Here is a 15563-nt window from a genome sequence, read left to right on the forward strand (position 1 = left end):
GCCACTTATTTAAACTTCAAATATTGCACTGTATGATGGACTGAAGGGTTGTTGGTTTTGTTTGTTTGTTTCTGCCCATGGTAAAGTAAAGGATATCTGGACAATCTGGAGAATTCTGTTGACAGAGTATGCATTTTAGAGGTAATATTCAAATAATGGAATGGTAATTTGTTTCTGAACAGCTCAAGAAGTTTTTCCTCCCATATTTTCACCTTCATCACTTCAAAAGTTGAGGAAAAACGGTTCCTGAACTGTACATTCTATTCTAACATTGGGTAACAATGGGTACTGGGAATACACATTAGGATTTTCACAAAATAGGTCATTTCAGCATCAGAATTATGCAGCACTTGACACTTGCTGCTAATTTTAGCAGAAAATTATCTGTTAAAAATATAATGTAGAGCATTATTACCTGCAAGATTTTGACAGAACCATAACAAAATTGAGATCTAAAATTTCTTGTTTCCTATCAACTCACAGGACAGCCTTGGCAAAACTAGAGCAGACTGTCAATGCAGTTATGATGGATGACCATTTTTTTCTTCAAGGTTCCTACACACCATATTTTGTAAAAATAGGGAGGGAGGGAAAGTAGACACTACCAAAGGCTTGATGCACACGTTGCCAGGAGAGCTGCACCCTGTAACAAGCTGAAGTCTCGGAAAGCAAGGGGATTGCTCAAGAGTAATTGAGCATACCACCTAGTGACTTTTCTAACCGCAGGGCAGGGCAGGCAAGGCAATGAGAAAGCAGAAGGCAGGGAGCTTGCATCAGGAGTGTTACTGCCAAACTCCTACTGAAGAGCAGGCAGCTGAACTGCAGCTGGAAACAGCCCCACATCACCCCTCAGAGGTGATGGCAAGAATTTTCTGCAGATCACTGCAAACTGTGTACTGCCCAGGTGGTGGACTAGATGAAAAGGAGATGGACTAGATGAAAAGCTATGGGCAGTAAAGTGGGATTCACTTTCAGATTTTATTTTTTTATTAATCTCACTCAAAGGATTCTAGGTACTCTGTGTTTGAAACTTTACTCCAGTACAGCTCTGAAGCCTAATAAAAAAGACAGCCTTAGAGTCTGGAAGCTTGGCTTTGGCAAGCTAACACTGACAAAAAAGCCAGGAGCTAGGTGGTCAGGGCTTTTACTTGACTCACAGCGTTATCACAGTTTGTTTTGGATATCATATTTAGCTCAACTTTGACAAACTGGCAAAAACAAACAATTCAGGCCAAAATGACTGACTTTTCCTTCTCCACAAACTACTCTTGTTTAGTGTTTGTTTACAGCTTAGCAGGTACACGCATTTCTTAAAGAGCAAAGAAGAGGAACAGCTTGGCAAGTAGACAGATAACAATACAAATGTTCTTTTCAAGACAAAATACCGGTTATACCAACCTGTGAGTGTTGTCTCCAGCACAGTGAATGGGATTTTGGGTTCAATATCAGACACTTTTAGAGCTGGGAGACAAGAGGTATCCTGAGGTTTACTTTGAAGATCAATTAATTCCAAACCTAATAAAGAAAGCAGAATACTAGTGTTTGTAATTTCTACCTTCTAGTGAAAATGCTGTCAAAACCTACTGAGATGATGCAGATCAGAAAAACATAAGAGTTTGAAGTTCAGCATTTTCTATCAACTCTTCTTTCAAACACTGTATTGAAAAATTCTGAATATTATCATACCATATCAGTGAACAGAACAGTGTACCTTTGTAAATCCTCTTTCCAACCCCTCCCTCTCCTTTTGCATCCTGTTTACATGTAATTAAAACCCTAAAGAAGTGATATTTGCCATCCTGCCTTGTTGTCTAGCTGTGTAGACACCACCCAGGCAACAGAGACCTTGCAGTAAAAATCTAACCGATTAGAAATCTTTCTCAAGTTCTCAGTCTGTACACCAATGCACCTAAGTTGTGTTTTCACAACTTTCATCCTCTTTCTGATTCTATCTGGCTGCCTCTAAGTAGCCTCAAACTTACCTTTGTAAGGAGACCTCTTCTGAAAGAAGTTTGCTCCCTTATTACCCCTCCCAGTAACACTGCTTCTGAACATTAACTCCACCTTTCTTCTACACAATCTCTGTGACTAGAACACAGTTTTTACAAAATGACATAAACTTGGAAATATGGAGCAGTTAAGTTATTCCTCAGAGGAAGTCAAAAGCTATTGCTGTAGTTAGCTCTTTACGTAGAAAAGAGAAGTACAGTTACAAAATGTAAATCTTATAGGAGCATGGAACAAACATCATACACTCAAAAATAAAGAGCTTTAAGATAAATCATGGCATACATCTTGTACTTAGTGCAGCTATCATACGAAAGAACCAGGTTAATATTTTTAAATAATTTCCTTTCTTCTGTCCTACTGGAGACTTTGATCATTCTGTTTTCTGAGTGTTAGAACTAATGTAGTATACCCATAATACAATTTAGAATGACCAGTAAACTGCATAGCCCCATAACACATATACACAAGCTTCCAACCTCCACCACCAATGAAAAAATACCATCCTTTTCAGAACAAATGCTGGGTTATGCCTGATATATCTAAGAATTTCAGGCATTTTACAGAACATTAAAAAAAAAAAAAAAAGGTTGTGTTCTTAAACAGTTACCCAAACAAAAAGATGAAAAAGCATGTTAACCTTTTTCAAAGATTTGTTTTTTTTCTTCTTCAGAAAGAGCATTGACCTTCTTTTTCAGTTTTTCTGCTTCCAGTTTTGCTTGTTTATCATAGTAGTCTTCTTCTGGACTCATTGACAGAGTCAATCTATGTGGATTATCCTGCAGAAATGTATCCCAAAACAAAGCATTATTAATTCTGAGGGCTACTTTCACCTGTTTTGCCTCAGATTATTGCTTCATCAGAAATAGAAAAGATACACATCATTTGGTTTATGTATTATCAAAAGTATCACAAATAGGCAATTTAAACTTCTCAATTAATGAACAGCAGTCTGCTGCTAGGGTGGAGAAGAGAGACAGTTTACCACACGAACAAGCATGAACAACCTTCTGTGAAATTTCAGTGTGGAGTCAGATTCCCTTAACAACACACAGTACTTATTAGTTTAATTAAATCAAGGTTAAACAACTGCATATAAGGCTACAGAGCAGTATGCCAGAAGTTATATCTGGAGAATGTTCTAAGATTGGGAATCTAGTTAAATACAGCAGGGTTTCATTAAACACCTCATTCAACCTGCCCAAGCTTGAGTGCACAGAAATCCCATATGATGTAAAAGGGGCATGCCTTATCCTGCTCAGAAACGGTTTACATCAGTCTTGCTGCTAGAGAACTCCATGCATTATGCAAGTGTTAGAACTGCTGGTGAATTTCTTTTTGTTTATACTGTATTGTGGAATTTTAATCACAAAATTACTCAATCACTTTCCATTTTAGAGAATAATGGAAGGCTATTCAAGAGACAGTGACCTCAAAAATGTCAATTTAAAAGTAGGAGTCAAACAGCAACATCTGTCACAGAGATTCACTGCCAATAATTTGGGACAATGTAATCGGATTCTCTGTTTTATGAGCTTATCTCCCCTGTGCTTATATGGAAATACTACGGAAACATGACTGACTGCAAAGTTAGAGAGTGAAATACAAAATCAACTAAGCACAGTTGAATGGATAGGATGAACAACATCTCTTTTGCTCACAGCCTTCCTGCTTTATTAATCTCCAGGCACAGTGTGCAATATAAGGTACATAATCTTTGGATATCAGAGCACCCAACTATCCTCATTACTTCCTGAGGAGTCGTGCTTTTGTCTTAGGCCCCTCAGCAGAACTGCATAGTAAAGGACATTCTTAAAAATACCATGCCCGTATTTCTTAATACAAAAGCCAAAAGCTTAATAGCTTCCTACTACTTCTAGACACTAATTATGCCTTTAGGAAATCAGATTTCAACTGATGCCACCATGTCCTGTTGCCTTTGAGTATATGCAAACCACCATTCACTCACTAGTAAATCAGGTTGGCAGTTCCATATAATAGATGTGTCCTTCAAAACAACCCAAAGAATTTAAGCAAAACAAAACCACCAACAAAAACAACAGAAGACACTTTTGCACTGCTATCACTGGATTTTTTTTTTTTGTTCTGCCATTAGCTAATGCAGGGATTCAGAAGTATCCACTGTCATTATACCTTCACCGTCCTTAAATCTAAAAGCACTCTAGCAGAACGTATAGATAGGAAAATAAGAAAATAGAGCAAAAAGCAATTAGTGCTGACAGCAAAATTCAGGCAGCAGTCAGTGAACATTACAAGGTCCACACTGCTATCCACATCTTAGTTTCTCATTAGGAAAGACTCATGTGTCTTTCTATAACATCAGGCATCACAGTATTTTAAACATTAAAACATTAGTATTTTCTCAGTGTTCTAATGTGTGTGTTTCCAAACGTCCAATGGCCAATTTTTCCAGTTTTAAAAAGTTTTCACTTCAACTATTTAAAATGAACATGCTTTATTCAGAAGTGCTGCTGTTCATCTACATCTAAAAATAGACAGTATGAACAACTCAGATCCCTTCAAATTAATTTTAAATACAAAATCGTGATTCAAAAATCAATACTGCAGGTATTTTCATGCAAGTTTTCCTACCTTAAAATACTTTTTAACTTTTTCCTGAAGAAATGTGGGATTTTCTCTGAGGCACTGCCTGAATCGAGAGACTTTATCTGCAATCTTCAGAAGCTCCACTGGATCTCCATCCTGATTCCAGCAGGAAGCTATATACTGAAAGGCAAGGGTAATTAAGTAAGCAGGACAATTCATATATATTTCTGTAACTGGCAGCATCTGTGTTCCAAAACCACCTTATCTACTATCGATATATAGATGATAAGTAATAGCTATTGCATACTTCTAATAGATTGAGGAGGGGGATGCTGCTGAAGTGTTTGTTCAAACTAAAGGACTATGTCATCATCACCTGTCCCTCTGTCCCCTCCACTCCCTCCTCCAATTTTACCATACCAAACCCCTGTTTCCTCTTTTTGCATAGGTGTGTATGTCTGTATTCTGGAAATCTATTGGAATATTCTTTCCTCTTTCAGATTCAAAGTAAATTCACTTTCAGCCAGGGAAAGAAGGAAAAGGGGAACAGGAGGTGTATGCAAAACAGTATATAAATAACAGTCTCCTCATTTACCTTATCAGTCAGATGAAACTATCTGTTCACTAGCAGTATCCCCCGGGGCTCAATTCTAGGGCTGATTCTGCGTAATATTCTTATCAATGATTTGGACACAGGAGTTAAGATGCATCCTTAGCAGGTTTGCAAGTTGATGCTAAACTGGAAGGTGCTGTTAACTTTCTGGAGGGCTGAGAGCCTCACAGAGGAATCTAGACAGACTGGAGCATTGGGCAATAAGCAATGACATGAAATTCAAGAAGGGCAAATGCCAGGTGCTGCACCTGTGACAGAGAAATGGTGGACAAAGTACAGATGGGGAGAGGAGTGGCTAGAGAACAGCTCAGCAGAAAGGGACCTGGGGGTGCTGGCTGACAGCAGGCTCACCTTGAGCCAGCAATGTGCCCTGGCAGCCAAGAAGGCAAATCACATTTGGGGTGCATAAAACCCTGCATAGCCAACTGCTCAAAAGAGGGGATTCTTCTGCTATATTCAGCTTTGGTGCAGCCTCACCTTAAATACTGTGGACAGTTCTGGTCTCCACAATATAAAAATGATATTAAGATATTTGAATGTGTCCAGAGGAGGGCAACAAAGCTGGTAAAAAGGCTGGAACACATTCTGTTTGGAGAGGCTGAGGACACTTGATTTGTCTAGCTTGGAGAAAAGGAGGCTAAGAGGAGAATTCATTGCTCTTTACAACTTTTCAAGGAAGGAAAATGGAGAGGGAAGTGCTGATCTCTTCTACCTGGAAACCTGAGTCTCCATAAGCTTTTCTTGTGGAACCTATCTAAAAGGACAAAAGAGTATCAGGAGACTAATTGTTTTTAACAGTTGCACAGATAAAAAGTAAGCAAGCCAGAACAGGCCACCATCCAAGAACGCAATTTCTACTGTTTTGATCAATTTAGAAACAAATGGAAACCTCCAGGCTTACTGAATTCTCCTATTGATGTTTTAAATAAATAAATCACAGAGAAGAAGGTCCTTCTAACGGTAGGGCTAGCAATTATATTAAATTATAGTGGCACAACCCTAAATTCCAAAGAAAAATACAGTCATTTGATTTGATTTCTATAAAAATACACGGGCAACTGGCCAAAACGTACCAAGAGCCAGCATGACATTCCTCTCTTACAGAAGTAATCAGTCCTACTGCAATCAAAGCTACTATTCAGGCAAAGACAACAGGCTAACTGCCTGATTAAGTCCTACAGAGTAGAGTCTAGCAATGGTTTGAAGACTACTGAAAATAATGGAGAGATGTATAAGAGATGACAAAGAAAAAAAAGCCATAAAATGAAAAGTTTTAGGTATTGAGAGCCTACAAAATGACCCCATATTTTATTAATGTGTAGAATGCAAATTCCATGCCTATGTCTGAAACAAACAAAAATAAACCACGCACAACATACACAAGCACACACACAGACTTACTGATGTCAGGGCAAGTCCAAAACTTGTAGACTGATGTTTCAGCTGGATTTCAATTTTGTGCAGTAGAGCTTCAATCCTGTCTTCCTCAAATCCTTTCCTTTGGGAAGGGGTAAAGAGAAAAGGAAATCATATCCATTAGTACTAATCACTCTAAGTAAAATTATAAAAATGAATTATAACATCAATAAAGGAAGCATTACAACATGATGACTTCCATACTGAATTAAAATCGATATGAAATAATCTTATCATGCTGTGTCATTTAGTAAAACAGCACTAATATCATTAAACTCCTGAAGGTTATGCTGATGAATATGCTACAACAGAGGAAGTAGCAGATAAAAATTTTAAGAATATATAGCAATATAACTTTCTTCAGTGCATTTAGTGCATTTAGCACTGAAGAAAGTTTTTTTTTTTTTTTAAAAACGTACCTAAAATTTTAAGGTATATTAATATGTGTGCCTGTATTATTACACATACATTAATATATTATTAGATTACTATAAATATCTAATTGTAAAAGACTGTATGAGAGAACTAACAGTATTCTTATAAATTTAATATTACTCACGCAATAACTTCATCAACTGTTTCAGCAATAATCTGTTTCACAGTATCAATGTCTGTCTCAGCAATACCCTGTAGACCCACACTGAAATAGGCTTCTCTTGTTGAGCTATTAAACCTGGAACAAAATATTCAACTCAGTTACAAGTACTAGAACTTCAGCATTAAACTTTATAGCAAAGGTAGAAGGGGAAACACACTCATTCATCATTTTCGCATAAAAAAAGAGGACTTTAAAAGCCAGACAGAATAATAATTACCAAAGAGACAAGAAACTGAACTTTAAAGCGCTTTTTGTTCAATTTAAGTAGTAGTAGCACACTGTTAGGAAAACATATGGCATATTATATTAGAGAAAGACAAACAGCTACAGAAAAAAAAAAGCTCTATTCTTTTCTGTTCATCTTCCAGTTCATCAGTAAGTACTTTCAGGTAATAAAGTCTCTTTTGTTAAGTGAAAATTGTAGCTGCCTGTAAAGCCAAACACATATATTCTACTTAAGCAAGTTAGTGAAACAGAACTTTTAAATTAGTACATTTAAAGCATTATTTGCAGAGCAAATGGTGAAGGTGAACTGTTCTGTGTTTGCTGCAATCATTTTCAATACTACCAAACAACAACAGCAACAAAATGTTGTAGCCCTGTCAGACATAGTTAACAATAAGAACTCCACTATAGAGAGACAAACTGATACTTGCAGAAATATGCAGAATGTAGCTGTTCAGACCAAGGACAACAAACAAAAAGCAAGAGGTGTTCAATGCTAAGCATTCACTATTCCACATCTAAAACCTACAGAAGGGTTCAATGACAGACTCAGATGTCAAATTAAGGATCTGTGGACTCAAAATTTGTCTTTATATTGATTCATCTGCAGAGTTATTAATGCATATTAGACAATTCACTCCATAAATCAACACCAAATTAGTATAGTTAGCCCAAAAAAGGCTTAACTGAGGAACTATAAAACAACTGAATCGCTACTTCACTGGTTGAAAACAGATATAATGCCCTGTGATATTAAGATGTATACATAGCATTGGAATTCATGACGCAGGTCTTGTAGCATTCCCAATAGAGACGATTTCAAGCCATGTAGAGTACCCCAAGGCATTACAAACATACTAGATTAGTATGTTTAAGTTTCCCACTCAAACATCTGAGACAGCAGAGACAAAGCATGATTTTTGTCATCCTCGATTTTAAAATTAGTCAGATGAATCACGCCCTGAAAGTGATTCTTTCTTTCTGCTGACACTGAAGTCCAACTATAATGAGCAACCGAGCCTATAGTTAGGTTAAGAGAATCCACCCATCTAGTTTGCAGTGGAAAGCTAGCTCAGAAGACTGTTTGCAAAAGCTACAATTTGAACAAATCAATACTGGCAGACATATCCTTTCATATTCTGGCAATGGCAAATTAATAGCACCTAATTGTACAAAAGCACATTTATGCCAAACCTACCTACTACTAAATCACAGGATTAAAGCAAAAGAGCAAATGTAACAGTACGCAGTAAGAGCAAGAACTAATTTTAACAGTTTTCTGAGTAATACTAAACGCACATGATCAAAACACTCCAAGCAACTAGCACACTGAAAGCATAGCGTGCTCTTATCTATGCATTTTTCTTGCTGATAAACGTTAAACAAAGCTGTACTACTGTTATCACTAACACAGCTTCCACTGAATTATTTTGACAAGCCAAAAATTACACTTGATAGTAGTTCATCAGGAAAAACCTTTAAGATTCATCTGGTGTGGCCTACGTTGCCTGCATGAGAGATGACTTTTCCCAACTTGATATTCATTTGTAACTCTTCTAATACTGCTTATAGCGATGAAATGCAACTTGTAACACTTACCCAACATCAGGAGAAAAATCTGTACCAACACCAGACTCGATTAAGGCTTTGTAAAAAGGAGAATTTGGTCCATCAACCAACAGCGAAGACAACAGGTTTAGTGTGAAAGTTTCAAAGGTGTCTGTAATGCTGAAGAAAAATTATTAGTTCTTAGAAAACATCAAGCTCGAAATACGTCACACCAAACACCAAGTTAATTTCAGAATAATTACTTCTACTAAAAAATACAGGTGAGGCAAGGGAAAAATAACTGCCTCCTATGAACACCACACCAAAATTTAGGAAACCAAGAGAGTTCCAGGTTTATGTTATGTGTTCAGAAACTTGAATTACTCATCATAACAAGCAGTAAAGCTCTGCAAGTTCAATTAGGCTATGAGGATGGATGAAGTTAGAATTTGGATCATACGAAAAAGCTTGCACATTGAAGGAAGTTCAAAGACAAGAAGCCAGTGTTCCCAAAGCCTAATCCACTGAATAGTTTTGTAATATAATGGCTGATTGTCCTTTTCTTTAGCAGGTAGAGCTGAGGATAAGACATGTTTTACGTGGTACTTAAATTTTCACTTACTAAAGGAGGATTTGTATTAACCCACAGTATTATTTAACTTGAAGGTGACATTTGCAACGAGGGATGGGGGCACAGTTATGTACACCTGCATCTTCCTGAAAGTTCTAAAACAAGTTTTTGATTGAAAATTTTATTTTCATAGACTTACTCTGTCAACAAGTAGCTGACACTGACAGTCGTCTGCTTGGAAGGATCAGCAGCAAATGAGTCTAAGCCACATGTTACACGGTGTTCTCGCTGTAAAGTATAATAAGTACATATGATGCAGACTAAACTTGTATCAGACTTACAAATAAAAAAATGACTGTATCTTCATAGCATCTTATTTCCCAAGATTTAAAACAATTTCACAGATTCTCATAGATAAATACATAAACGTGGGATATTTACTCAGTATATCTTGAAAAACTAAGAGTGGTATTTTCACTTTTTACAAGTGCAGAAATAGAGAAGAGGATCAAGAAAATCCGGCCATAATTAACACTCTAAGCTTGATTTCAAAGAAAAGCTTAAGCTCCTGCACAAGCCAGGGAGGAAATGAATATAAATAAATAAATGAAGTGGAAAAGTTATTTTAACAGCAATGTTTGGAATCTTAGGTAAAATTTGCTGGATACATTTGCTGACAATATAAGTATCAATATATTTTTTTAATACCTAGCTCCAGATGCTTTAAATTGATAAATGCTTGTTCTCCAAATGCCAAGTACATTTGAATACTGAAAATAAACACCTGTATGCAGTTATTACTGAAATTGAAAAGTATACAATGATGTGGTGTGTTTTTTTTTTGTTATATTATTTTTTTTTTTAAACACACAAACACACTTTTAAACAAACAAAATAACCCCAGCAGGTTGGGTTCAGTTATACTCAGTTTCTGCAACTCCAAGATTGGATGTGCACTTCTTTAAAAATTATTCTTTATTTGTTTTAAATACTCACAGGCTTTTCCCAGAGTTTCTGTTTTGGGATGTCAGTCTTTGATTCAATTCTTTCAAATTTTACCAACGCTTCCTCATGAATTTGTTTCAAATGTTGCTCCAGTGGAAAATTACCATAAGTGAAGAATCTGCATTTGAAATGGAAGTTTGATATTAAACATCAGATTTTACAGGAACTCTGTAGGAACAGCTTTTATGTGTATTTATTTATTCATGGTGTTTTTTTTTTTTCTGAATTTCATGTAACTTCCAGTGATTCAGTTACATCTAGAAGACAACATGCTTTGTAAGGTCTGTAGTTTTAAGACCCACCACATTTTGCCACATACATAAAACCCACAGATCTGCTGGTAAAATTTCACAACGCTTTTCAGCTTCTGTTTTATTCTTTGGAGTCCAAAAGACTAGAATTCAGTTAGTTGCAGCAATATACAAAACTTGTAACAAAAAAATACTAGTAATTGAAACCAGAATCCCAACGCTCTAATGTTTCAGAAGACAAGATTCTTATGGTCCCCACACAATGTATAAAATACTATGATATGTTTCTCAATTTATCCATAAAACAGGGCTGGGTTCTGCAGGTCACTGCTGAAGTACAGTGTCGTACCTACAAGACGCATTGCTAACTTCCATTGGATTAAATATGAGCATGGGGTATATCTCAGGCTAATTAATTAATTAATTACTTGATTAAAATCTAAACTCAGGTACAAATGAATACTTGAGATGACGAGAAAATAAAGGATGATAAATTCACAATCACGTCACAAGCTGATGTTCCATAGATGATCAGACTAAGAGATTAACCACAAAATTAGTACAGAAGAAAGAATACTATAGATTTCCCTCCACATCACCCTCATATTTCAAGTAAGTTGACTTTTAGCTTAATGACCTTTATCAGAACCAACAGAATTAGTGTCTAACTCAAATGGATATCTGTTATTTAGAGCCCAATACAGTAATGTGATTCAGGAGCAAATAAAGAGCCATGCATTTGTAATGTCTTTTAACTTTTAATCTGGGTTGATTTGAAGGGGATTAGGAACCCCTAGACTCATCTGTGCTGCTTGTATGGTAATTTTCCACCATTACTTCCAAATACTTACCATTTTGTATTTTTGTATTTGTTCAATTTTCCCCCAACCCACAGAAGTTCATGGTAAATTATCTGTAAATAAAAACTTTCAAACAAATCCTCATAACCCAGCAGGCACAAGGAGTCTAGAAAACGCCCATCAGCCACGTATCTTCAGAAGTCCCTACTTCCAATTCACCTTTTACTTTTCTTCCTAAAGCAAATTCCTTGCTTTGAAGCTGTGATTCCTTGCTTTGAAGCTGGAGGGTACAGGTTATATTGCTGACAATGAGTACAGAAACACTGTTCCCTCACAGAGATATAAATACAGTGTTAAGTCACTATATAACCTAGTAAATTAGTCACAAATTTCAGATACCTGGAGTTGCTTGGATGATAATGTGTGGCATGGAACTGTTTGAGCTGCTCCCATGTAAGATCAGGAATACTTAACGGATCCCCACCAGATACTACACCATAAGTGTGATCAGGAAGGAGTTTATTTTGCAGGTGCTGTGCAAATATCCTCTCATTATCTGTCTTAAGAGGAAAACACCACATTTTAGTACAAGTCATCAAAACATTTTAAAAATAAAAGGTGCTCAATAAGACCTCAGTCCTAACTTACACAAGAACTCCCCACATAAGCATTTTGTTATGCAGTATTTTGATACCCATGTACTTTCATAAAACTAGCTATGTTATGTCAACTTAAAAGAAAAATTCTACAATAATACCCATTAACAAGGTTCTCTTCTATATGCAAAAAAGCTTTCAATGGGCTACCTTCAAGAATAAACATGTAACAGTTTTCTCTTTACTAAGACTTAAGATTCATAAAGGAAGAACAGATATCTCTGGTGCAATAATGCTGTTGATAACCTGTAATTGAAGCTGTGTAGAAAATCTAAAGAAAAAAAAAAACACACAAAACTTACAAATGCCCCTTTCATTTCATTAAAAACAACTCCTTTGAAGACTAGAGGTGTCTGAGGATCAGTTGGGTTCTCGTGTTCTAACCTCCAGCCTTCTTGCCTGAAAAACATTAATACAGGAAGTGTTGCTTGAGAGTTCAAGAGGTTTTTGCTTTTTTGGTCTTAAAATCTTTTTTAGATCTAAAGTTTGCATACATCTCCACAACTTACCAGAAATCTAGTTGTCGCAAACATGGGAAAAAAGCTGCATCCAAGTACACTGACAGGAGATTCTGGAAATCCTTGGGATTTTGTGTTGAGAATGGATAGAGTGTGTAATCACTAGCTGTGTACAAATAAAGGTAAAAGAACAGAACTTCAACAACTGAGATGCATTTTACTCTCATTCATATTTAATCACTCATCAGTATAAATAACGGGAAGAGAAGAAATTTACTAATTGACATATGAAGTAACTATTTGTAAAGAAAACTTTGTGCTGGCCAAACATACAAAAATTTAAATGTCTTACAGTATACTATAAAAATCCAGCTCTACTGGGCCTTTGTAACTGCCAAACAAACAAGATTTACTTTGTTGCCTTGCCTTGTTAGTTTCTTAATCCCTCACTCAAAATTTTGAGTCTCTCATTCACGCTTAATAATGGCTCTCCAAAGGGAAAATAAAGAGAACCAACAGAAAGTTCTGCTGCAGTAAAACCATATTAATTTTAAACAGTATTATTTACTTCAGGCTCACCTGTGAATGCATTCATGAAAGTGGACAACGATCTGTTTAACATTTTAAAGAATGGATCTCTGCAAGGATACTTTTGAGAACCACATAACACGGTGTGCTCAAGGATATGCGGGACCCCAGTGCTGTCCATTGGAGTGGTTCGGAACTGTATACTGTAAGACAGACAGCACAGAGATGAACACATTTATTTGCGATGAGAATTGCCCCCACCTCCCATCTACAGCTTAGATTTATGGAAATATTATCACTGTCTAGTAACTAACCTGATTTACAGTGGGATGCAGAGTTACTGAGCTTTTATGAAGGACTGAGTTGAGTGCTCAGCCATAGCTGCTAGAAGGGGTAACACTTCTGCACTTCTATTTCTGTAAGTAGTGCAAAATATTTCAGCACGTAACTAAACGCTAGAGCCAGAAGTGGCTCAGCAGACAACCTGTGTAACTAAAGTAATTCATAAACCTACAACAGTAGCCAATATCAACAGTTAGATTTACATCCTACTGGGAAATACAGTCTTTCCCCCCTACTACTCAGTTTAGTAGCTGAAAAATAGGTTTTTTGTTTGTTGTTTTTTTTTTTTTCTCTCTCTCTTTTGTATTGGGTTTATGTGTCAAGGGTTTGGTAGCAGCAGAGCTGCAGCGGTGGCTTCTGTGAGAAGAGTCCAGCAGCTGCCCCATGTCAGATCAGAGCCAGCTCCAGCCAGCTCCAAAGGGACCTGCTGCTGGCCAGAGCCAAGCCATGGGTGATGTTGGTTGGGTCTCTGTGAGAGCAGATTGAAGGGAAAAAAGAATTACTGTGTTAACAGCAGCTGGGAGAGGGGAGTGAGAAGCAGCCCTGCAGCCACCAAGGTCAGTGCAGAAGGAGGGCAGGAGGTGCTCCAGGTACACAGCACAAGTTTCCCTATGGCCTGTGGAGAGGCCCCTAGTGGAGCAGGCTGTCCCCCTGCAGCCCATGGGTCCCACATGGAGCAGATCTCCACGCTGCAGCCCATGGAGGAGCCCCTGGTGGAGCAGGTGGATGTGGCCTGGAGGAGGCTGCGGCCCATGGAGAGCCCCTACAGGAGTAGGCCCCGGGCTGGGGCTGCAGCCCATGGAGAGGAGCCCATGCAGGAGCAGAGGGTCTGGGGGGAGCTGCTGCCCGTGGGTGACCTGTGCTGGAGCAGTTTGCTCCTGGGGGATGGACCCCATGGTACAGAGCCATGTGGGAGCAGTTCTTGAAGAGCTGCTGCTTGTGGGCAGCCCCTGCAGGCTCAGTTTGGGAAGGACGGCATCCCATGGGAGGGACCCTTCGTGGAGCAGGGACAGAGAGGGGCCACGAGGGAGAGACTGTGAAGGAGCACTGATCGCAGCCCCCATTTCCCATTCCCCTGCATGGCTCAGGGGGAGGACATAGAACAGGGTGGATGGGCGTAAAAACGTGTTTTTACTTTGCTTTTAGTTTCTCACTGTTCTATTTTGCTAGTGATAGGCAGTAAGTTACATCCATTTCCCTATGCTAAGTCTGTTTTGCCTAAGACAGTAATTGGTGAGTGATCTCCCTGCCCTTATCTCAACCCTTGAGCTCTTTCCATTGTAGTGTCTTTTCCTTTTTCTTTGAGGAGGGAGATTGAGAGAGTGGTTGTGGTAGAGTTGATGGGACAACTTGGTGGGACAACTGAAGCACACAATCAATGGCTATAAACTATTCAAAAGTGTCAGGCAGGAAAGGAGATGTATGAGGGTTGCCCTTTATGCAAAAAAAAAAAAAAAAAAAAAAAAAAAAAAAAAATTGAATGCATGGAGCTGCCTTTGAAAAACAGCAATGAAAAACAGGTTGTCAGCTTATGGGTGAAAAATCAGAGGCCAAACCAACAAAGGAAACCTCATGGCTGGTGTTTATTACAGGCCATCTGATCAAGGGGGGGATGCTGATGAAGCATTCTTACTTAAAGTACAGGAAGCATCCTGCTCTTAGGATCCTGCTGAGGGACTTCAATCAACATGGTATCTGGAAAAGCAGCACAGCAAGCTGTAAGCAGCTCAGGAAATTCTTGGAGCGCACTGAGGATAATTTCTTAATCCAGGTGACAGACAGCATGACCACAGGGCAGCATTATTTGACCCACTGCTTACCAACACAGGTGAACTAATTAGAGAAGTCAAGAAAGGTGACAGCCTGGGCTATAGTGATTACGTCTGGTGGAATTTACGATCTTGAGGGATATGGGCTAGTCCAGTAAACACAAGACCCTGAATTTTAGGAGAGCAAGTTTTCAATTGTTTAAGGAGT

The 15563-nt window shown here is 38.0% G+C and overlaps 1 protein-coding gene across 2 annotated transcripts in view; it reads right to left on the reverse strand.

The window, feature by feature from the left end:
• Positions 1-15563, reverse strand: part of PITRM1 (pitrilysin metallopeptidase 1) — a 29166-nt gene that overhangs the window by 10871 nt on the left and 2732 nt on the right. For both annotated transcript variants that reach the window (XM_084509291.1, XM_084509292.1), the window contains exons 4-15: positions 13296-13447; positions 12768-12882; positions 12561-12657; positions 12002-12162; positions 10543-10669; positions 9746-9834; positions 9027-9155; positions 7164-7277; positions 6590-6686; positions 4621-4755; positions 2648-2786; positions 1399-1515 (exon numbers count right to left, since the gene is read on the reverse strand). In XM_084509291.1, the coding sequence (XP_084365417.1) occupies positions 1399-1515; positions 2648-2786; positions 4621-4755; positions 6590-6686; positions 7164-7277; positions 9027-9155; positions 9746-9834; positions 10543-10669; positions 12002-12162; positions 12561-12657; positions 12768-12882; positions 13296-13447 (1472 nt within the window). The remainder of the gene's footprint in view (positions 1-1398; positions 1516-2647; positions 2787-4620; positions 4756-6589; positions 6687-7163; positions 7278-9026; positions 9156-9745; positions 9835-10542; positions 10670-12001; positions 12163-12560; positions 12658-12767; positions 12883-13295; positions 13448-15563) is intronic.

Source organism: Aythya ferina (genome assembly GCF_964211825.1).
Source record: "Aythya ferina genome assembly, chromosome: 2".
NCBI classification, from domain to species: Eukaryota; Metazoa; Chordata; class Aves; order Anseriformes; family Anatidae; genus Aythya; species Aythya ferina.